This window comes from Ptychodera flava, chromosome 2 (genome assembly GCF_041260155.1).
Source record: "Ptychodera flava strain L36383 chromosome 2, AS_Pfla_20210202, whole genome shotgun sequence".
NCBI lineage: Eukaryota > Metazoa > Hemichordata > Enteropneusta > Ptychoderidae > Ptychodera > Ptychodera flava.
In genome coordinates, this window is record NC_091929.1 from 40,965,744 (window position 1) to 40,980,743 (window position 15,000).

Genomic DNA, 15,000 nt, shown 5'->3' on the forward strand with positions numbered 1-15,000 from the left:
CTTGGTGATACCCTGGATGTTATCACGCAGAACCTTACGATGACGCTTGGCGCCTCCTTTTCCCAGACCTTTGCCTCCTTTACCACGACCAGACATGTTTGTAGTTCAGTATGCGGATAACTTGGTATGGTCAACGTCAGTTTTATATAGGGCAATTGTGAACGCAATAGAAAACACCATTTAACATTAAGTTAACAATCACAGTACATTTAATATTTCCCGCCTTTAAGACACAAAAGATCTCACGTTGTTTCCTTTGTCCGTAAATGCATAATATTAGCAACATTGATCAGGCAAAGGTGTGAAGTAAAAGTTGGTAATCTATTGTAGACCATTGTGCATGGAAGTGCTACGAAAATGAAAAGCACTTCCATTGTACAGAGAGGGTTTTGCACTACGGAAAACTTTTTTTTTGTGAGAAGGACAACACAAGTCCACGCCATGGACCTACTACTATTCCATGTTCTCGAGATATGAGCTATGTTTTTCAAAAATTAGCCCCCGGACCACAATCTAAGCGAGAATGAAAGCCTTATCATAATCTTGCATCTATGAGATTTGTAAAACACAAACCTACTCCATACATTCTATTTCCATGTTCACAAGAATGTTAACATAAAGTTTATATATGGACAAGTGATAAGCGACAAGTGACCTTGTCTAATATTAAATCAAATCCGACTGCGTATTGAAGAATGACAATTTTTACATATATGAGTCTGTGGACAAAGTTTGTACAAATCCTTTGAATTTTCCTTGTGTAATGTCAATGTGCTGTGAATTCGTTAGAAGATTGTGACACACGCATATACTGCTAAACGTTCCCCCCATCGTGACGGTTCAAGGCCCCTCAATTCTTAACCCTTGTGTTCTTTTGTAGTAAAAGGTATTGCACAATACCAGCGCTTCAAGGAAATTCAAGAGAACCATGGCATGTTTGCGTGAAAACCCAACACTGTGGTTGAATCATGACTATGTCATAACATAGAGGAAAGAAGCTGGATCTGACGACGAGTGTTGATGTATAACTGGAACTTATTTATTGAATACGGAACCATTACTAGGCCTCTCGGCCCAGCCGCTGATACATGAGTCTGTCTGAGTCCAAGTTGCTAGTTACGGTCAAAGTTCTAGTTTCTGAGTGAATGTCCTGTCAGGGTCACTCCACAAGAGGGAGGACCGCAGTGCTACGCGTAAGACGTCTCCGATACGAAGGGTTGGGGGGTTGGAGAGTTGAATAGTTAGTTTTTAAATTTGAACATCGTCAATATGGTAATCGAAATTGTTCTAGAAACGGATCTCACTGGGAGAAACTTTTGATCACAAACATAACCGCGGACATTGCCCGATACAGCTTGTATACATCTGCTATCAGCACTGCAACACATACATTATTCGATTATTTTCAAAGTACGATGTCATATTTCTAATTACAAAAAAAATGTACTTTCCACTTGATGTTCTTCTGAAATTCTGTACTTTCCTTGTGTATTTTGTGTAAATGTAATATTTTTGTATTCTATCTATATTTGAGACACCTTTTATAAGGCTTGAGGGCAAGCCTTTGTGGGAGAAAGAACGATGTCATGTTTCTATAATTTGTACCGGTTACTGTAAATCTTCATTCTAGTAATTCGCCAAATTTCAACATTTCGCCACTTGGGCTTGAATTCTCACGATTTACCAGAGGTGTAATTCTTCAAAATTGGAGGCAAATTACATTTTCAAGTCTCTTCTGTTTAAATTCAATGGCAGCGTCATTCCAGGCACCCGCGTGTCTCGTGAATTCCTATGATTATGCATGGAATGTCTCACGCAAGGTTGGACAATAGAAAGACAATGTTGTCGAACTTTTATCAGAACTGTCACAGCTTGGATTTAAAACAATGGCGTTGTTACATGTCTTATGCATACTACATATTAATCATTGTGAAACTAGCGTTGGCAAGTTTTCTTGTCGACAAAGTATTGTAAATTTGAGAGTCAGACTTTGGGGGCCTTGGAGTGAGCATATCTCCAGGCTCTCGGAGCTAAGAGTTGCCCCAGGCAGCCATCAGGCTGACATGGGGAAATAAAATTTCGAGCGCAACGTTAATTCCTGTGTCGCCTGATCTATATATTTACTCCATCTACGCGTACTGTGGTCTGAAGTTCCCCTTAATCCTGATTCTGAACAGCATGAACACTTCTTTTCAATTTCTTTACAATTTGATAACTACACAAGGTTGTAATATTTTAATATCAGAACAGTCACATAATAGTAACCTACCGTATACTAAATGTATGGTAATATTAACCTGTTGCAGGGGGGGGGGGTACTTGAGAAAGTTTGTCGAGCGCGTTGGTGTGGCAGTTATTGTGTAAGAAATTAAAATAATTATTCCACTGATTTTATTTTGGGCTCGGATTCCAGGGAGTAATATTCCATTGCAACAACCTGTCAACGAGAGCCAACTTTACTTCACATCACACTATTACGGTACGAATCATACTTATCAAAATATGGGCGGTTAGTTACTATATTTTTGCTACATCCAAAGTTTCACGATTGTATGAAAATAGTGATTAGATGCCCATGACAAAATTTAAACTGTTCCATCGATACTCTTCGCCCCTAATGAATATTATTAACACATACAGCAAATTCCCCGGGCAAATTTCTGTCTGTCCTGTCTCCTTTCTCTCCCTGTCTTTGTCGTTGTCTCTCTGCATCTGTTGCGTCTCTCTCTCTCTCTCTCTCTCTCTCTCTCTCTCTCTCTCTCTCTCTCTCTCTCTCTCTCTCTCTCTCTCTCCCCTCTCTCTCTCTCTCTCTCCCTCCCCCCTCTCTCTCTCTCTCTCTCTCTCTCTCTCTCTCTCCTTCTCTCTCTCTCTCTCTCTCTCTCTCTCTCTCTCTCTCTCTATCTCTCTCTCTCTCTCTCTCACAAGTGCACAAAGTTTGTATTTCCAATATCCAAGGACGTCTTAAACATTCCCCATTAGAGCAAACGTACGCGTGATATTAGGACTTTCATTTGTCCAGGAGCTGGAGATCTTCGGCAAGAAAATCTAATCATAGATGGACTCCCTGATTTTGAAATTTGAGGTCATTACATCTTACGGCCAGCAAAGAAGATCATCAAAGTGTGTTCGGAGGAATTAGTAACCTGGAAAAGTAGATGCCGATGGGGTGAGGGGGCAAGCGCATACGAATTCATGGCCCTGCGTTATGCTGTTTGCCCAGCAATTTAGGATTCAATTCAAACTTTAATAGAAAGTCTCTCCAAACCAATCATACATCCACTGTAAACCAACACCATACTCACAGGTGAACCAATCACAAGCATGAACAATCGTACAACAAAAATAATAAACCCAGTAAATCAAATTAAGGAAATCATGTGGACGGATTTGTTTTATTTAATAATTAATAATCACAACAAATTTGACATAAAGGTTGTAAATTGTAGAAATTAGGTCCTCTGTATCAAACTGGTAGTGTAAAAAACATTGGAATGCGTAAGTTCAATGCGTTGATTGCCTTGCGGCTATGATATGATGTGACGTAGAGTACTTCACAATGCATGGAAATTTTGACATTTAAGTAGCCACAATCAAGTTGATGTAGTCCAAAAGAGTTTCTTGGAGGACTGTACATGCTGATGTCCAACCTTCCGACTCCCTAAGTTACTGGTGATTAATGCAAAATATATCCATGCCCCCGTATCTTCACTCTTTTTGTACACTACGCTATAGCACTCCGAAGAAATTAGCAAATTCAAAATTAAGTTGCAGAATTATTGTTTATCTTTTTGTACCATTCATTATTTGCTGCTTCTTTTTATTTTAAAGTTTTATTAAAATTTGACATAATGCCATCATAAAATGAGCTGTATTCTAGGATTGTATTTACACATTAGTTAAAATATTAAGCAAAATAAAAGATTTCTTGTAGACATGAAAAGAAAAGACGAAAATGTTGCTCCAAGTGATGATGATGATGATGATGATGATGATGATGATGATGATGATGATGATGATGATGATGATGATGATGATGTTACTAGTCTCAGCACTGTTTTGTCATACACTGAATTCTATTAAGTTAAAATACTTCCAATGTATATTCCTTTCGTATCTCATCTAAAGTAACCGTGTACAGATCCCATTGTCTTAAAGGGCGGTGGTCGTCAGAACGGCGCTCAAAGGTCGCTAGGGACCCCTACGACCGATATAAACACTGTATCCAAGCTACGTTGGCGATTGATGAAAGTTAAAACATGTTTGTCTTAATGTACATTGTAAAATTTAAATGTTGCAGCTATTTTGACATGATGCATCTATATATAGTGCATGAAATACATTGTTTGTAAACAAGAAAGTTGCACATGCGCAGTTCCGACGACTACTTCCCTTTAAATTCTACAAGTTCCGTGCCCAACGTACCATTTCTCATGAATTGTCAACATATATTTCAGTTTCTCACATAGCCAGCCGACGTGCCTCCCTTCATTATCAAGGTCATGACCTCATGCATGTATATGAATCCCCTGCTTCAATTATAAGAATTTCACCATTTAAAGGCGTCTGATTATAACATTATCAATGCCCCAACCCTTCTCTGAATACCATTTTCATGTATCGTTGAGGGCGGTAAGTCACCGTGGGGGATTCGTAATTGTCATAATTGTAGTTGTAATATCCATTTTGTCAATTCAACATAAAGACACTATAACGCTAAAATTTCAGTATCCGTAATTTTGGCCACATATATAGAGTTATGTGTGAATATATATTTGTATTTCGAGTCACTTTATAACAACTTTGAACGTCATGTCTTACTGTGCGGTTACTCTACGGGTGGGGTGGGGTTGGGGTTGGTTGAGAAACCGTGGTGCGGTTGTACTCCGCATCTTGAAAGATGTCTTTGTAGCCAGAGATGAGTATAGCGCCACCACAGATCAAACCAAGATGCTCTGCCTGCTCGGACCACAAATTTTCAAATTTCAGTCCGTATTAACTGCACATTAGATTCTTCAGTCCATACACGGCAAGGTTCGAATAAGTGGCGACTGCTTTGAAAACGTGACGGGAGTAAGTAGTAGAGGGCGTAGTTCATGGTAACAGCACAATTCCATTGCAAGATAGAGATCGCTTATTTTTTTGCTGCTTCGTCGAAGGAAATTTGATCTTCTAACCTTCAAGGTGTCGCATTTATATTTGTAAAGTAAGTAAACTGTAATGATTTAACTGGTTGATGATTGTAGAGTCTGTAAAGTATTGACGTTGGGTTTGTCCCAGGATGAGATGTCTGTGTGGTAGTGTAAATAATACAAGCGTCCATCACTCGACGTCTGTCTCTCCCACCTGATCAAAAAATAAGAAAATCAAAATGTAAACAAATTAAGACAGAATACACCTCGGGGACAGATAATCGGACTCTCAAACTTTTAAATTTCCTTTTGGCCTGCCACTTGTGACAGTTCATTTTGAAGCTTATGGTTCTAATAAAGTTTTCACTGGCTTACTTATGTGAAAATCGGGAAGTTAATTTTCCTCATAGAGACAAATCAGGGATGGCGGCCATTTTGAATTTCAAATATCAGTATATATTAGGTGTTTCTCTTACGCCAAAATTTTCAAGGTGACATAAAATTTTTATTCTTGATTTTGAACGATAATACTTTAAAGTTTGCCCGAGGAAAGTTGGAGCAAAAGGTCATTTTCGAGGTGTGAAATGTTTTGAGACCATAAATGTTTTTTTAATCAAAACGCTTGAACTTAATAATTCCCACAATGTCTTGTCCACTTTGATATGACTTTTTCTGAGGCGGATTCAATGCATTGGTAGGTGATGTCGCTAACAAAACAGCGCCGCCAACGGCAATGTAGACTCATACTTTCGGACACACGGCATCATAGAGCTGCATGAAGCCAAAGTAGTCTTTGGACTTACGATACATAATTTTTTATGTCATCGTTGAAATGTATTTTGAGAATTAAACTTACCCAGAAGGGAGAATTTCAGGTTTTTCCCAGGAGATAAATCCGGTTTTACAATCAATGTAGTATGTAAAGCCATTGTCGTCACAACGTTCTTCCCAGCTGTAATGTGATAAGAAACGTTTGTCGTGAATTACAACGTTTGCGTCACTTCGCAAACATAGCATCTGTTCGTTTTCTCTATAGATTTTGTCACATTAATCTCTCTCTCTCTCTCTCTCTCTCTCTCTCTCTCTCTCTCTCTCTCTCTCTCTCTCTCTCTCTCTCTCTCGTAGATATGGTTGTATGCCACACACTAGTAGAAGTATTCATAACAGACTCACAATTTAGGCAGCACCAGAGGTTTCTCCCAGGTTTCAGATTCAGTCTCTTGTTCCTCATAGTAGGGGAATCCGTAACAATTCCTTCTCTTGAGCCACCTTCAATTGAGAGAATGAAAATATCAATTGAACACCAGAAAAACATTTCGTTGTTTAAAACAGTGTTTGGTTGAATTTTCCAGGCTCATAATTTCAAGCAAGATACTGCATTGGAACACATAGTTTTGAATTCAATAGTATTGTTTCGTAATTATGCACGTTCATTAATCAAGAGTTGTAGCTGCTTTTGTTGAATGTCCAAATAACACTGATTCCGAATAGTACCATAACCATTCACGTTTCTTTTTGGTGTGAAACTTTGACAATGCTTTCAGAACAAGAATGACGCCAAAATTGTTCTGCGTTTCTGTCGATGCTAAGACGAAAATTACGCGTAAAGGTTTCCAAACATAATTTGTGGTAAGGAACAAAGGCCAAAGGCAGGCAAATGTCCGAATTTCTGTCGACAGCACAATATATTGCGCACAATGCTAAACTAAAAATTGTATCAGCGCCATAACAGCATTATTTTTTGATAAACCAGGAAACATAATGTGGCTTTGTCACAAACAAGCCTGTCTTGTCCCTGGAAACTCAAATCCTAAGCAAAATTTACAGACACGAGACTATATGACTTTCAGTCCATACAATTACAGTGTTGTAAATACAGCTGAAATTTTGCTATCGATTTTCTTATCACTTTTGCTTGGGCTCTTCAACTTACCCTGGTTGCACTGTTTCGTCATCCAGGACTGTGTTTTTCTCCGACTCTCTGTCGTATATTAACCTCGGGTCCACGATGACCTTTGACCCTCGCCGTGAAGAACTGGGCTCGTCAAGGACTTCTGAAATGTGAAATTATCAGCGATTCTTTAATGAAACACCTTAAAATGACACGTTTATTACGTATCTGTGAATCTGTACGTCAGTTTTTATACCATGTATATACGTGTTTATATGTGTTAAAGTGTGTGATGTGTGAGACAGACAGAAAGCTACATACATACATACATACATACATACATACATACATACATACATACATACATACATACATACATACATACATACATACATACATACATACATACATACATACATACATACATACATACAGACAGACAGACAGACAGACAGACAGACAGACAGACAGACAGACAGAAAGACAGACAAACAGGCAGACAGACAGAAGCAGACAGACGAAAAGATAGATAGATAGATAGATAGATAGATAGATAGATATAGATAGATAGATAGATAGATAGATAGATAGATAGATAGATAGATAGATAGATAGATAGATAGATAGATAGATAGATAGATAGATAGATAGATAGATAGATAGATAGATAGATAGATAGATAGATAGATAGATAGATAGATAGATAGATAGATAGATAGATAGATAGATACAGTGTTCGCGCTACCGCTCGCCAGACGGCAAAATGGCGAATTGATGACTCATTGGCGACTCAGTCGGCCAAATCATTCGCCAGACTGGCGACTCGAAATTTGTAACGTACAATGTTCTACCATAGACAGTCTGGCTTCTATGGTTTTATGACCATGGTTCTCCGATATTCTGTTGCATTGCGGTACTTTTTTTAACTTCTTGGGTAGTGTTTTGCCATAAACTTTGTACGCAAGTGGGTTTTTATTTGGGTAAAATGTGTCAAAAATGCGTACGTTTGCATAAAGTTACCGCGGCCGCGGAGTCCGTACAGCTGAAGTGAGTTGAATTTGGTGATAGTCTTTTCCATAGAAGTTGGGGGTTAAATTTTCCTTTGATGCGCATGCTCTGTTACCTAAAAACAATAAGCTGGGGGTCTTCAGCATCAACGTCTCTCAGACGTTGAGTTGCCGTATCGTGAAATGTAGCGGCCATGTGCAGGTTCCATGCCGTGATGTACGTTCCTTTAGCAGTATAAAGACTTCATGTTCACACAAAAAAACTCTTTTACTACAAACTAAGTGTATTCCAAGGCTAGACAAATAAGCAGACTGCTGTCAAAATCCAATGGGACCTCAGGAATGTCACTCGGCAGACTCTCGTTGTCACTCAGGCCGTAACGGTAAACAGTATACCCCATGTGACATCAACCATAACAAATACACGTAACTGTATTGTGTTTACGTGAGAATTTCCTGCCTGTCTAGAACCGGGCCTTGTTCTTGCAGAACTTGCAATTTGTGATGTGTAGATACAATGTTGCTTGGAAAGTTACGGTCTGATCATAGAGAGGGACAGTGGTTAGCAATATAATGAATCAAAGTCACTTTTGTTTTGTGGCATTACCGTGAATGAACCTTTTCACCTACAAGCAGGTGCACATGTTCTATTTCCATGTTCAGGCTGGCCATTCAGTGCAGTGCAAGCCGAGTAGTCATTGTCACAAATATTAAATTACCAAGATGTCAATTTTTTGCATATTTTAGAATAATTTTGCGTCAAATACCAAAATGTCACTTCTGTATCAAGGAAATTGTTTCATCAGTTTGATTTGAAACAGCAATATAAAATACTGTGTCAATTAAGCTTGGAAATCGTTGCTCAGTTCAATGTGATCATGGCATTCCAGTACATGAAGATCTCGAAAATATTATTTTTCCTGTAACTTCTGTGTCCTTTACAATTTGCTGGTCAATTTTTGAAAGTTATTGAAAATTAGAGTGGTGTTCAGTAATCATGCATGAAAGTTTTGATGTGAAGTAGCCATTTTTTATTGAAGTAAGCAGCACTGAGCCTGGGGATACATAATGATAAGAAAGTGGCTGACTTTAAGTTCTGAAATGTTTTGTCTATGTGATTAATTGTATGACCTTTGACCCTCTAATATATGTGACCCTTGACCCCGTCCCTCGAAAAAATCTGGCTACTTGTGTTCACACTGTATTAGCCAGAAAGGCTAATCAGCTTGAGTAGCCAGAGCAAACCCTGTAGATAGATAGATAGATAGATAGATAGATAGATAGATAGATGGATGGATAGATAATGGTCTCCAAGTATTGCCTTCTGCAAATAGCTGTATCTCGTGTTACAGTTTAAACAAGATATATTATTGAAATGTATTTTTCCCCCTTAATTTCAAACTGAAATCATGATATGTGAATTTTCAACTTACGTGTTCTGGTTGGCGTCCTAGTGGGTGTTCTTGATTGCCTCTTACTCGCTATTGTCGATTCTCTTGACACCCCAGCTGATGTATCATCAGTCCCAGCCTTCGCAGTTTCCTCATTTCTATTGGCTGCATCAGCTTCTGACTCACCATTTTCGCCTTCTGGAAATGAACCTAGGGAGGCATGGTGGATATTTTTTATGTGTTGAGAGAATGCAGCGATGTCGTCTTCAGTTGATATTTTTTCTTCGTCTTCTTTCTTCGGCGTTTCCTCCGATTTCTTGTCGAGACCTGAAAGAATCGTAAATTGTGAATGAATGAATGAATGAATGAATGAATGAATGAATGAATGAATGGAGGGATGAACGAATGAATCGATGAATGCATGCATGGATGGATGGATGGATGGATGGATGAATGAATGGACGGATGGATGGAAAAAGTCACTTATGAATACAGGGAGGATTGTATGGGCATATTGACGAAAGGACGAATTGATGGGCGGATCAATAGATCGATGGATAGATGCATGCATGAATGCATGCATGCATGGATGGATGGATCAAGGAGTGCCCCTTGGAATCTTGGGAGTGATGGTCAACAGTGTGAAAGCATCTGAAAAATATTAAAATGACTTGAAAATTACAAGGGTTAAGAAGTTTTTGTAAAAAGGACACATTCTCTCTCCCTGAAAAAAATGTGTCGACACTGTGAAGAAAGAAACAGTCTAACTCATTCTGAACACCCCTCCTACAACCTAATGGTGCATCCCTAGAGGAACCATTAGTAATTAGTATATTATGTTCAAAACTTATGCTGAATGAATAGACAGTTATATAGTGGCGGCTGATATTCATTTTAAGTAGTTGATTCATACTTAAAATTCATTTCCCCCACCTTGGTCTTGCTTCCTTGATAGTCTTGGGGGCGCTGTCCTGGCCCTTCTCGGCAACAGATTTGAAGCGCCCGACGACGGCCGTGATTTGGGCGTCCCCTGTGTCTGAACCGGAACGGCTGTGAACGGCCGACGGCTGATTAGCGGCTCGAAGTCGCTGAATGTCTCGAATGATTTGTTTCCTGGGTAAATGTTGAAGCGTCTAGATGAGAGTTGATGTATCGGCGATGACATTGTGGAAGGGTTCAGGGGTCACAGGAACATTAGTTGATGATTATCGGCAACTGTGGTGAAAGCAAAATTGGCAGACTTTTTGAGTTCGAGCTAGTATTGTGGGCGATTTACGGGGTCAAGCTGATCTGAGGGTCCATACACTGAGAGTCACTGAAAATGCAAGGGCTTTCATGGACTGTTTCAAAAATTTCCAAGGACTTTTTGAGTTCCAAAATACAATTTTCCAAATATCAATTTATAATAATTTCGCTTATCATATTTAAGATTCATCGTATCATTTTATAATTCGGAAATGGTTGGTGGATCATCAGTTTTCGAAACCTCCCTTCATTTTCAAGGACTTTTCAGAAGTGCATAGACCCTGAATGCAAAAATTAATGGACCATGAAAGGACAGCGATATTGCCTATTGTTTGCTATCAATTCAGTGAGTTGCTCCATCGATTTACAATGCCAAACTGAGGTTCGTCCTGTAAATCATTGGACGGTGTGTATGCAGACTGAGGTCGAAAATCTGTAGGAAAAAAATTCACACAATTTCAGAGTAAAGAAAAACGTTTCGGGAACAAAATGTATGTTTTCACATTCGTACAATTTGAAAATGAAATACAAGATAGCGAATAAACACATAAAAGCTATTGAAGGAACACAACATAGGTATACTAGTTTTTATCCATTTTTCTGTGTGGTTCTTTATGACCATTAAAGGTATACAGTCACCTGTAATCTAAATATGCCCATATATGGTCAAAGGGCGTTCCTTGGTATTCAAAATGCCCATGTGAGGGCGCTGTTTTTAAAAAGCTGCCACCCGCTTAAAATCTATGATTTGTTAGATTTTCTCTTTCCATGGTAACTGTGGCAAAATTGGAACAGGTGACAATACCTTTAAATGTCACGGTTATAGTATGAAGTAGATGACAAATAGCTTCAATTCAAAGCGATACTAAACATTGAAGACATTGCTATAAAAGCATCAGTGCTTCATAGGGATGACAATGTAATGACCTTTTTACCAGGCTGTGTCAAAAAAGATCCATCATTTGTAAATACTGACATGATGCAGTATTTACTCAAATACGTCATTAATGTTCGCATGCAAGGCTCAGCGATTTGTCCCATTTCGTTGGTGCGTGAAATTTTCGATTAGTTGATTGATTGTGATTGATGTAGCATGAAATATACACCAAACAACCAATCTATCTCTCTATTCTTTCATTTTTTTAAAGCAGATTGATTGTTTGTTGACGACGCCAGGAAAGTTTGTTTTCACCTTTCGGTTGAAGTGCCGAAGGCACACTTCTCTTTAGCTTCGCTTGCAAATATTTGTATATTTCTGTACGTTTGGATGGTTGGTGTACAGTGGGCAGACAACTCAATTTCAAGAAATTGACAACAGAGGTCTATTGCATCGACATTTTCCATCTTTTAAAATTATTTTGGACGGAATAAAACTTAGACGGGACATGAATGACCTGACAAATCTCCTATTTCTTTTTGAAAATCCCCCTCCAATTCAGTTACCCTAATCCCCAGTACAGGAAAACTCTCCATCTAACAAACGCTCCCCGTCCGCTGGAACTTGTGTCCTCGACAGAAAGTCCCGTCAAATAACTAAATCACACTTTTTATACTCTAGCTAGACCTCTTCAAAGTTTACTACCTCCATTCTGGCAAGAATACCTCCATTTTGACAATTCTCAGGGGGACATCAAACTGTCAACAGTAGATTGTACATGTCATGGTTCATCCTATTACGTCATACAAAAATGATGACACTTTACTGATAAATTTCGAAATGTCTTTATAATCTATTTTCAACATCGTACAAGTAAAGAGTTGAACGATAACAATACGTGTTTAATGGAGGGGCATCACAGCTATGAGTACTGGAGACGAACTGAATTCTCGTTTCGAAGGTGATGAGTTCGAGACCTGCGTGTAGAGTAGCGTACATATATCAGACGATGGTAAGTTAAGGACTCTGGCATAGCGTTGTGCCCTTGAGCAAGACACTACATACTACCTATTGTTTAATTGGATAGTGGGTGATAGATACCTCACCCTGTACATGAACTTTCACCTACTAGATTGGTAGTTGGTGGAAGGTACCTCATCCTAATCCTATACATGGACTTTTACCCGTTGGATGGATAGTGGGTGATAGATACCTCATGTCATCCTGTACATTGACTTTCACCCGTTGGATCAGGGTAGTGGATGATGGGTACCTTATCCTGTACATGGAGTTTCACCCGTTGGAAAGGTTGTGAGTGATGGGTACATCATCCTGTACATGGACTGTCACCCACTGGAGGGGTAGTGGGTGATGGGTACTCATGTACATTGACTTTTACCAGTTGAATGGGTAGTTGGTGATAGACACTGTATTTCATCCTGTACATGGAGTTTCACCCGTTGGATCAGGGTAGTGGGTGATGGGTACATCATCCTGTACATGGACTGTCACCCACTGGATGGATAGTGGGTGATAGATACCTCATGTCATCCTGTACATTGACTTTCATCCGTTAGATCAGGGTAGTGGATGATGGGTACCTTATCCTGTACATGGACTTTCACCCGATGGATCAGGGTAGTGGATGATGGGTACCTTATCCTGTACATGGAGTTTCACCCGTTGGAAAGGTTGTGAGTGATGGGTACATCATCCTGTACATGGGATGTCACCCACTGGAGGGATAGTGGGTGATAGGTTCATCATCCTGTACATTGACTTTCACACTCTGGATAGGAATGGGTGATGGGTACCTCAACCTGTAAATGGGCTTTCGCTTTCTGAATGAGGACTTCGGATGTGCGTACCATCGAATTACCTGTACTACAAAATCTTGGCCAAAATTACGTGGTTCGAGACTTCTTACCATTCATTGTATGGTCTTTTCAGCGGATAAAACCCCATGTCTAAACCATAACCTGAGAAACAGCGATGAAATCTATGACGCCTGTTGTGTGAATCGATCGCGCGATTCTCCTTTGTAGGTACAATCTTGTTAAACAAGATCGTGTCAATACGGTTTGAAACCGTAAAGATTTATTGCGAACAACCGGTGAATGAAACAGTCGTCTACCCCTTTTGTGTTACAGACAGTCAACTGTCTCTGGTCGCACATTGTAAAATTTGAACCGAAAGCTTTCAGTTTGCGAGTAATAAAAATAACTGAATTCGACAAGAAGTCTTGAATAAAAATAAGTTTACAAAACAGCACAGAATGTACAGTAGTGTATGCGTCAGCGCTTTTACCTCGCTGCATGACTATAGACTTATATAATACGGCATTTGAAGTTTCGCTTCAGGTATTCAAAAGTCACCGTTACTTTGTGAAGGCACTCACACTGGCAGAATTGATCGTCTGCCCAACCTTCAATTCACACAGCCCACCGATTCGGTAGGGGAATGACTCCGGGCAACGCCTCGGTAAACAGCCATATTTATAAATATTCACTCTTGTCAAAAGGTAGGTAGTTGCCTATTCACCAGTGTGTGTTCAGAGTGAGGCTATGTTTGCGCGCCGCTGTTATCGAAAATTGGCAAACGCAGCAGCAATGGCTTTGCAGTGATAATCACGTCATCAGAAAATGTATTTATTGTACTCACATGGACGTGTCGGTCGATTCCCATTATTTGGTCGACGGGGTTTCCAAACACAGCTTTTCAAATATTTGCTAGGAGTACTTAAGCAAGACAATATCCTGCGCTATGTATACGGAATGGTTGGAACCAATGAAGAGTTCGCACTGATCTAAAATCGCCATTTCTGTTTTAAGGTAGAACGCGCCTCCGGAACAGATATTCAGACTCTCAAATTTCTACCATTCTTTTCTGATCTACCAATTGTGGGGGTACATTTTGACGCCCTTGGAGAAAGAAAAACTTTCACCGGCTTAGTTTTCGGAAAATCCAAAATTTTATTTTTACCCCATAGAGTTAACACAAAGATGGCGGCCATTTTGAATTTCAAATATTGCAAATGTTGAGTTATTTGTTTGCTTGTTCCAAACTTTGCTCGGTGACCCCTGATTTTTATCGTTGATTTGGTAAGAGAATGGTCGAAATTTTAATTTAGGAAAGTTGAGCAAAAGTTTAAATCTTTCAGTTTCGAGGCGCATACTACCTGCACGGGTAGAATTTTAGAGAACCATAGCATTATGATTTCAAAGAACGAGAGAAAACGGAGAGACAGGGTCCAGTAAACATTTACCAAATACGGAAACGATGTGTCAGGTTGAAAGAAGTACTAGATCATTTGAGAAGGAACAAAGCGCTAACAGAATGGTCCAATAGCCAACAGTGACCCTGTCTTAGTGAAAAGTGCAAAAGTTACATAGAATTTTGAAAAGATATAGGCCTATAGCTTCACGGATTCCATTTGCAAAATCAATGTCCAGGTGTTCCT

The 15,000-nt window shown here is 39.3% G+C and overlaps 2 protein-coding genes across 2 annotated transcripts in view; both read right to left on the reverse strand.

Annotated features, from left to right (window-relative positions):
- LOC139150302 (histone H4) overlaps window positions 1–96 on the reverse strand; it is a 312-nt gene extending 216 nt beyond the window's left edge. The window contains exon 1 of the mRNA XM_070722597.1: window positions 1–96. This exon is cut by the window's left edge and continues 216 nt beyond it. Within this exon, the coding sequence (XP_070578698.1) occupies window positions 1–96 (96 nt within the window).
- Window positions 97–3,359: 3,263 nt separating this feature from the next.
- LOC139120728 (NEDD4-like E3 ubiquitin-protein ligase WWP1) overlaps window positions 3,360–15,000 on the reverse strand; it is a 13,466-nt gene continuing 1,825 nt past the window's right edge. The window contains exons 2-7 of the mRNA XM_070685266.1: window positions 10,352–10,633; window positions 9,461–9,745; window positions 7,063–7,183; window positions 6,303–6,398; window positions 5,986–6,081; window positions 3,360–5,343 (exon numbers count right to left, since the gene is read on the reverse strand). Of these exons, the coding sequence (XP_070541367.1) occupies window positions 5,223–5,343; window positions 5,986–6,081; window positions 6,303–6,398; window positions 7,063–7,183; window positions 9,461–9,745; window positions 10,352–10,583 (951 nt within the window). The 5' untranslated portion in view covers window positions 10,584–10,633 and the 3' untranslated portion in view covers window positions 3,360–5,222. The remainder of the gene's footprint in view (window positions 5,344–5,985; window positions 6,082–6,302; window positions 6,399–7,062; window positions 7,184–9,460; window positions 9,746–10,351; window positions 10,634–15,000) is intronic.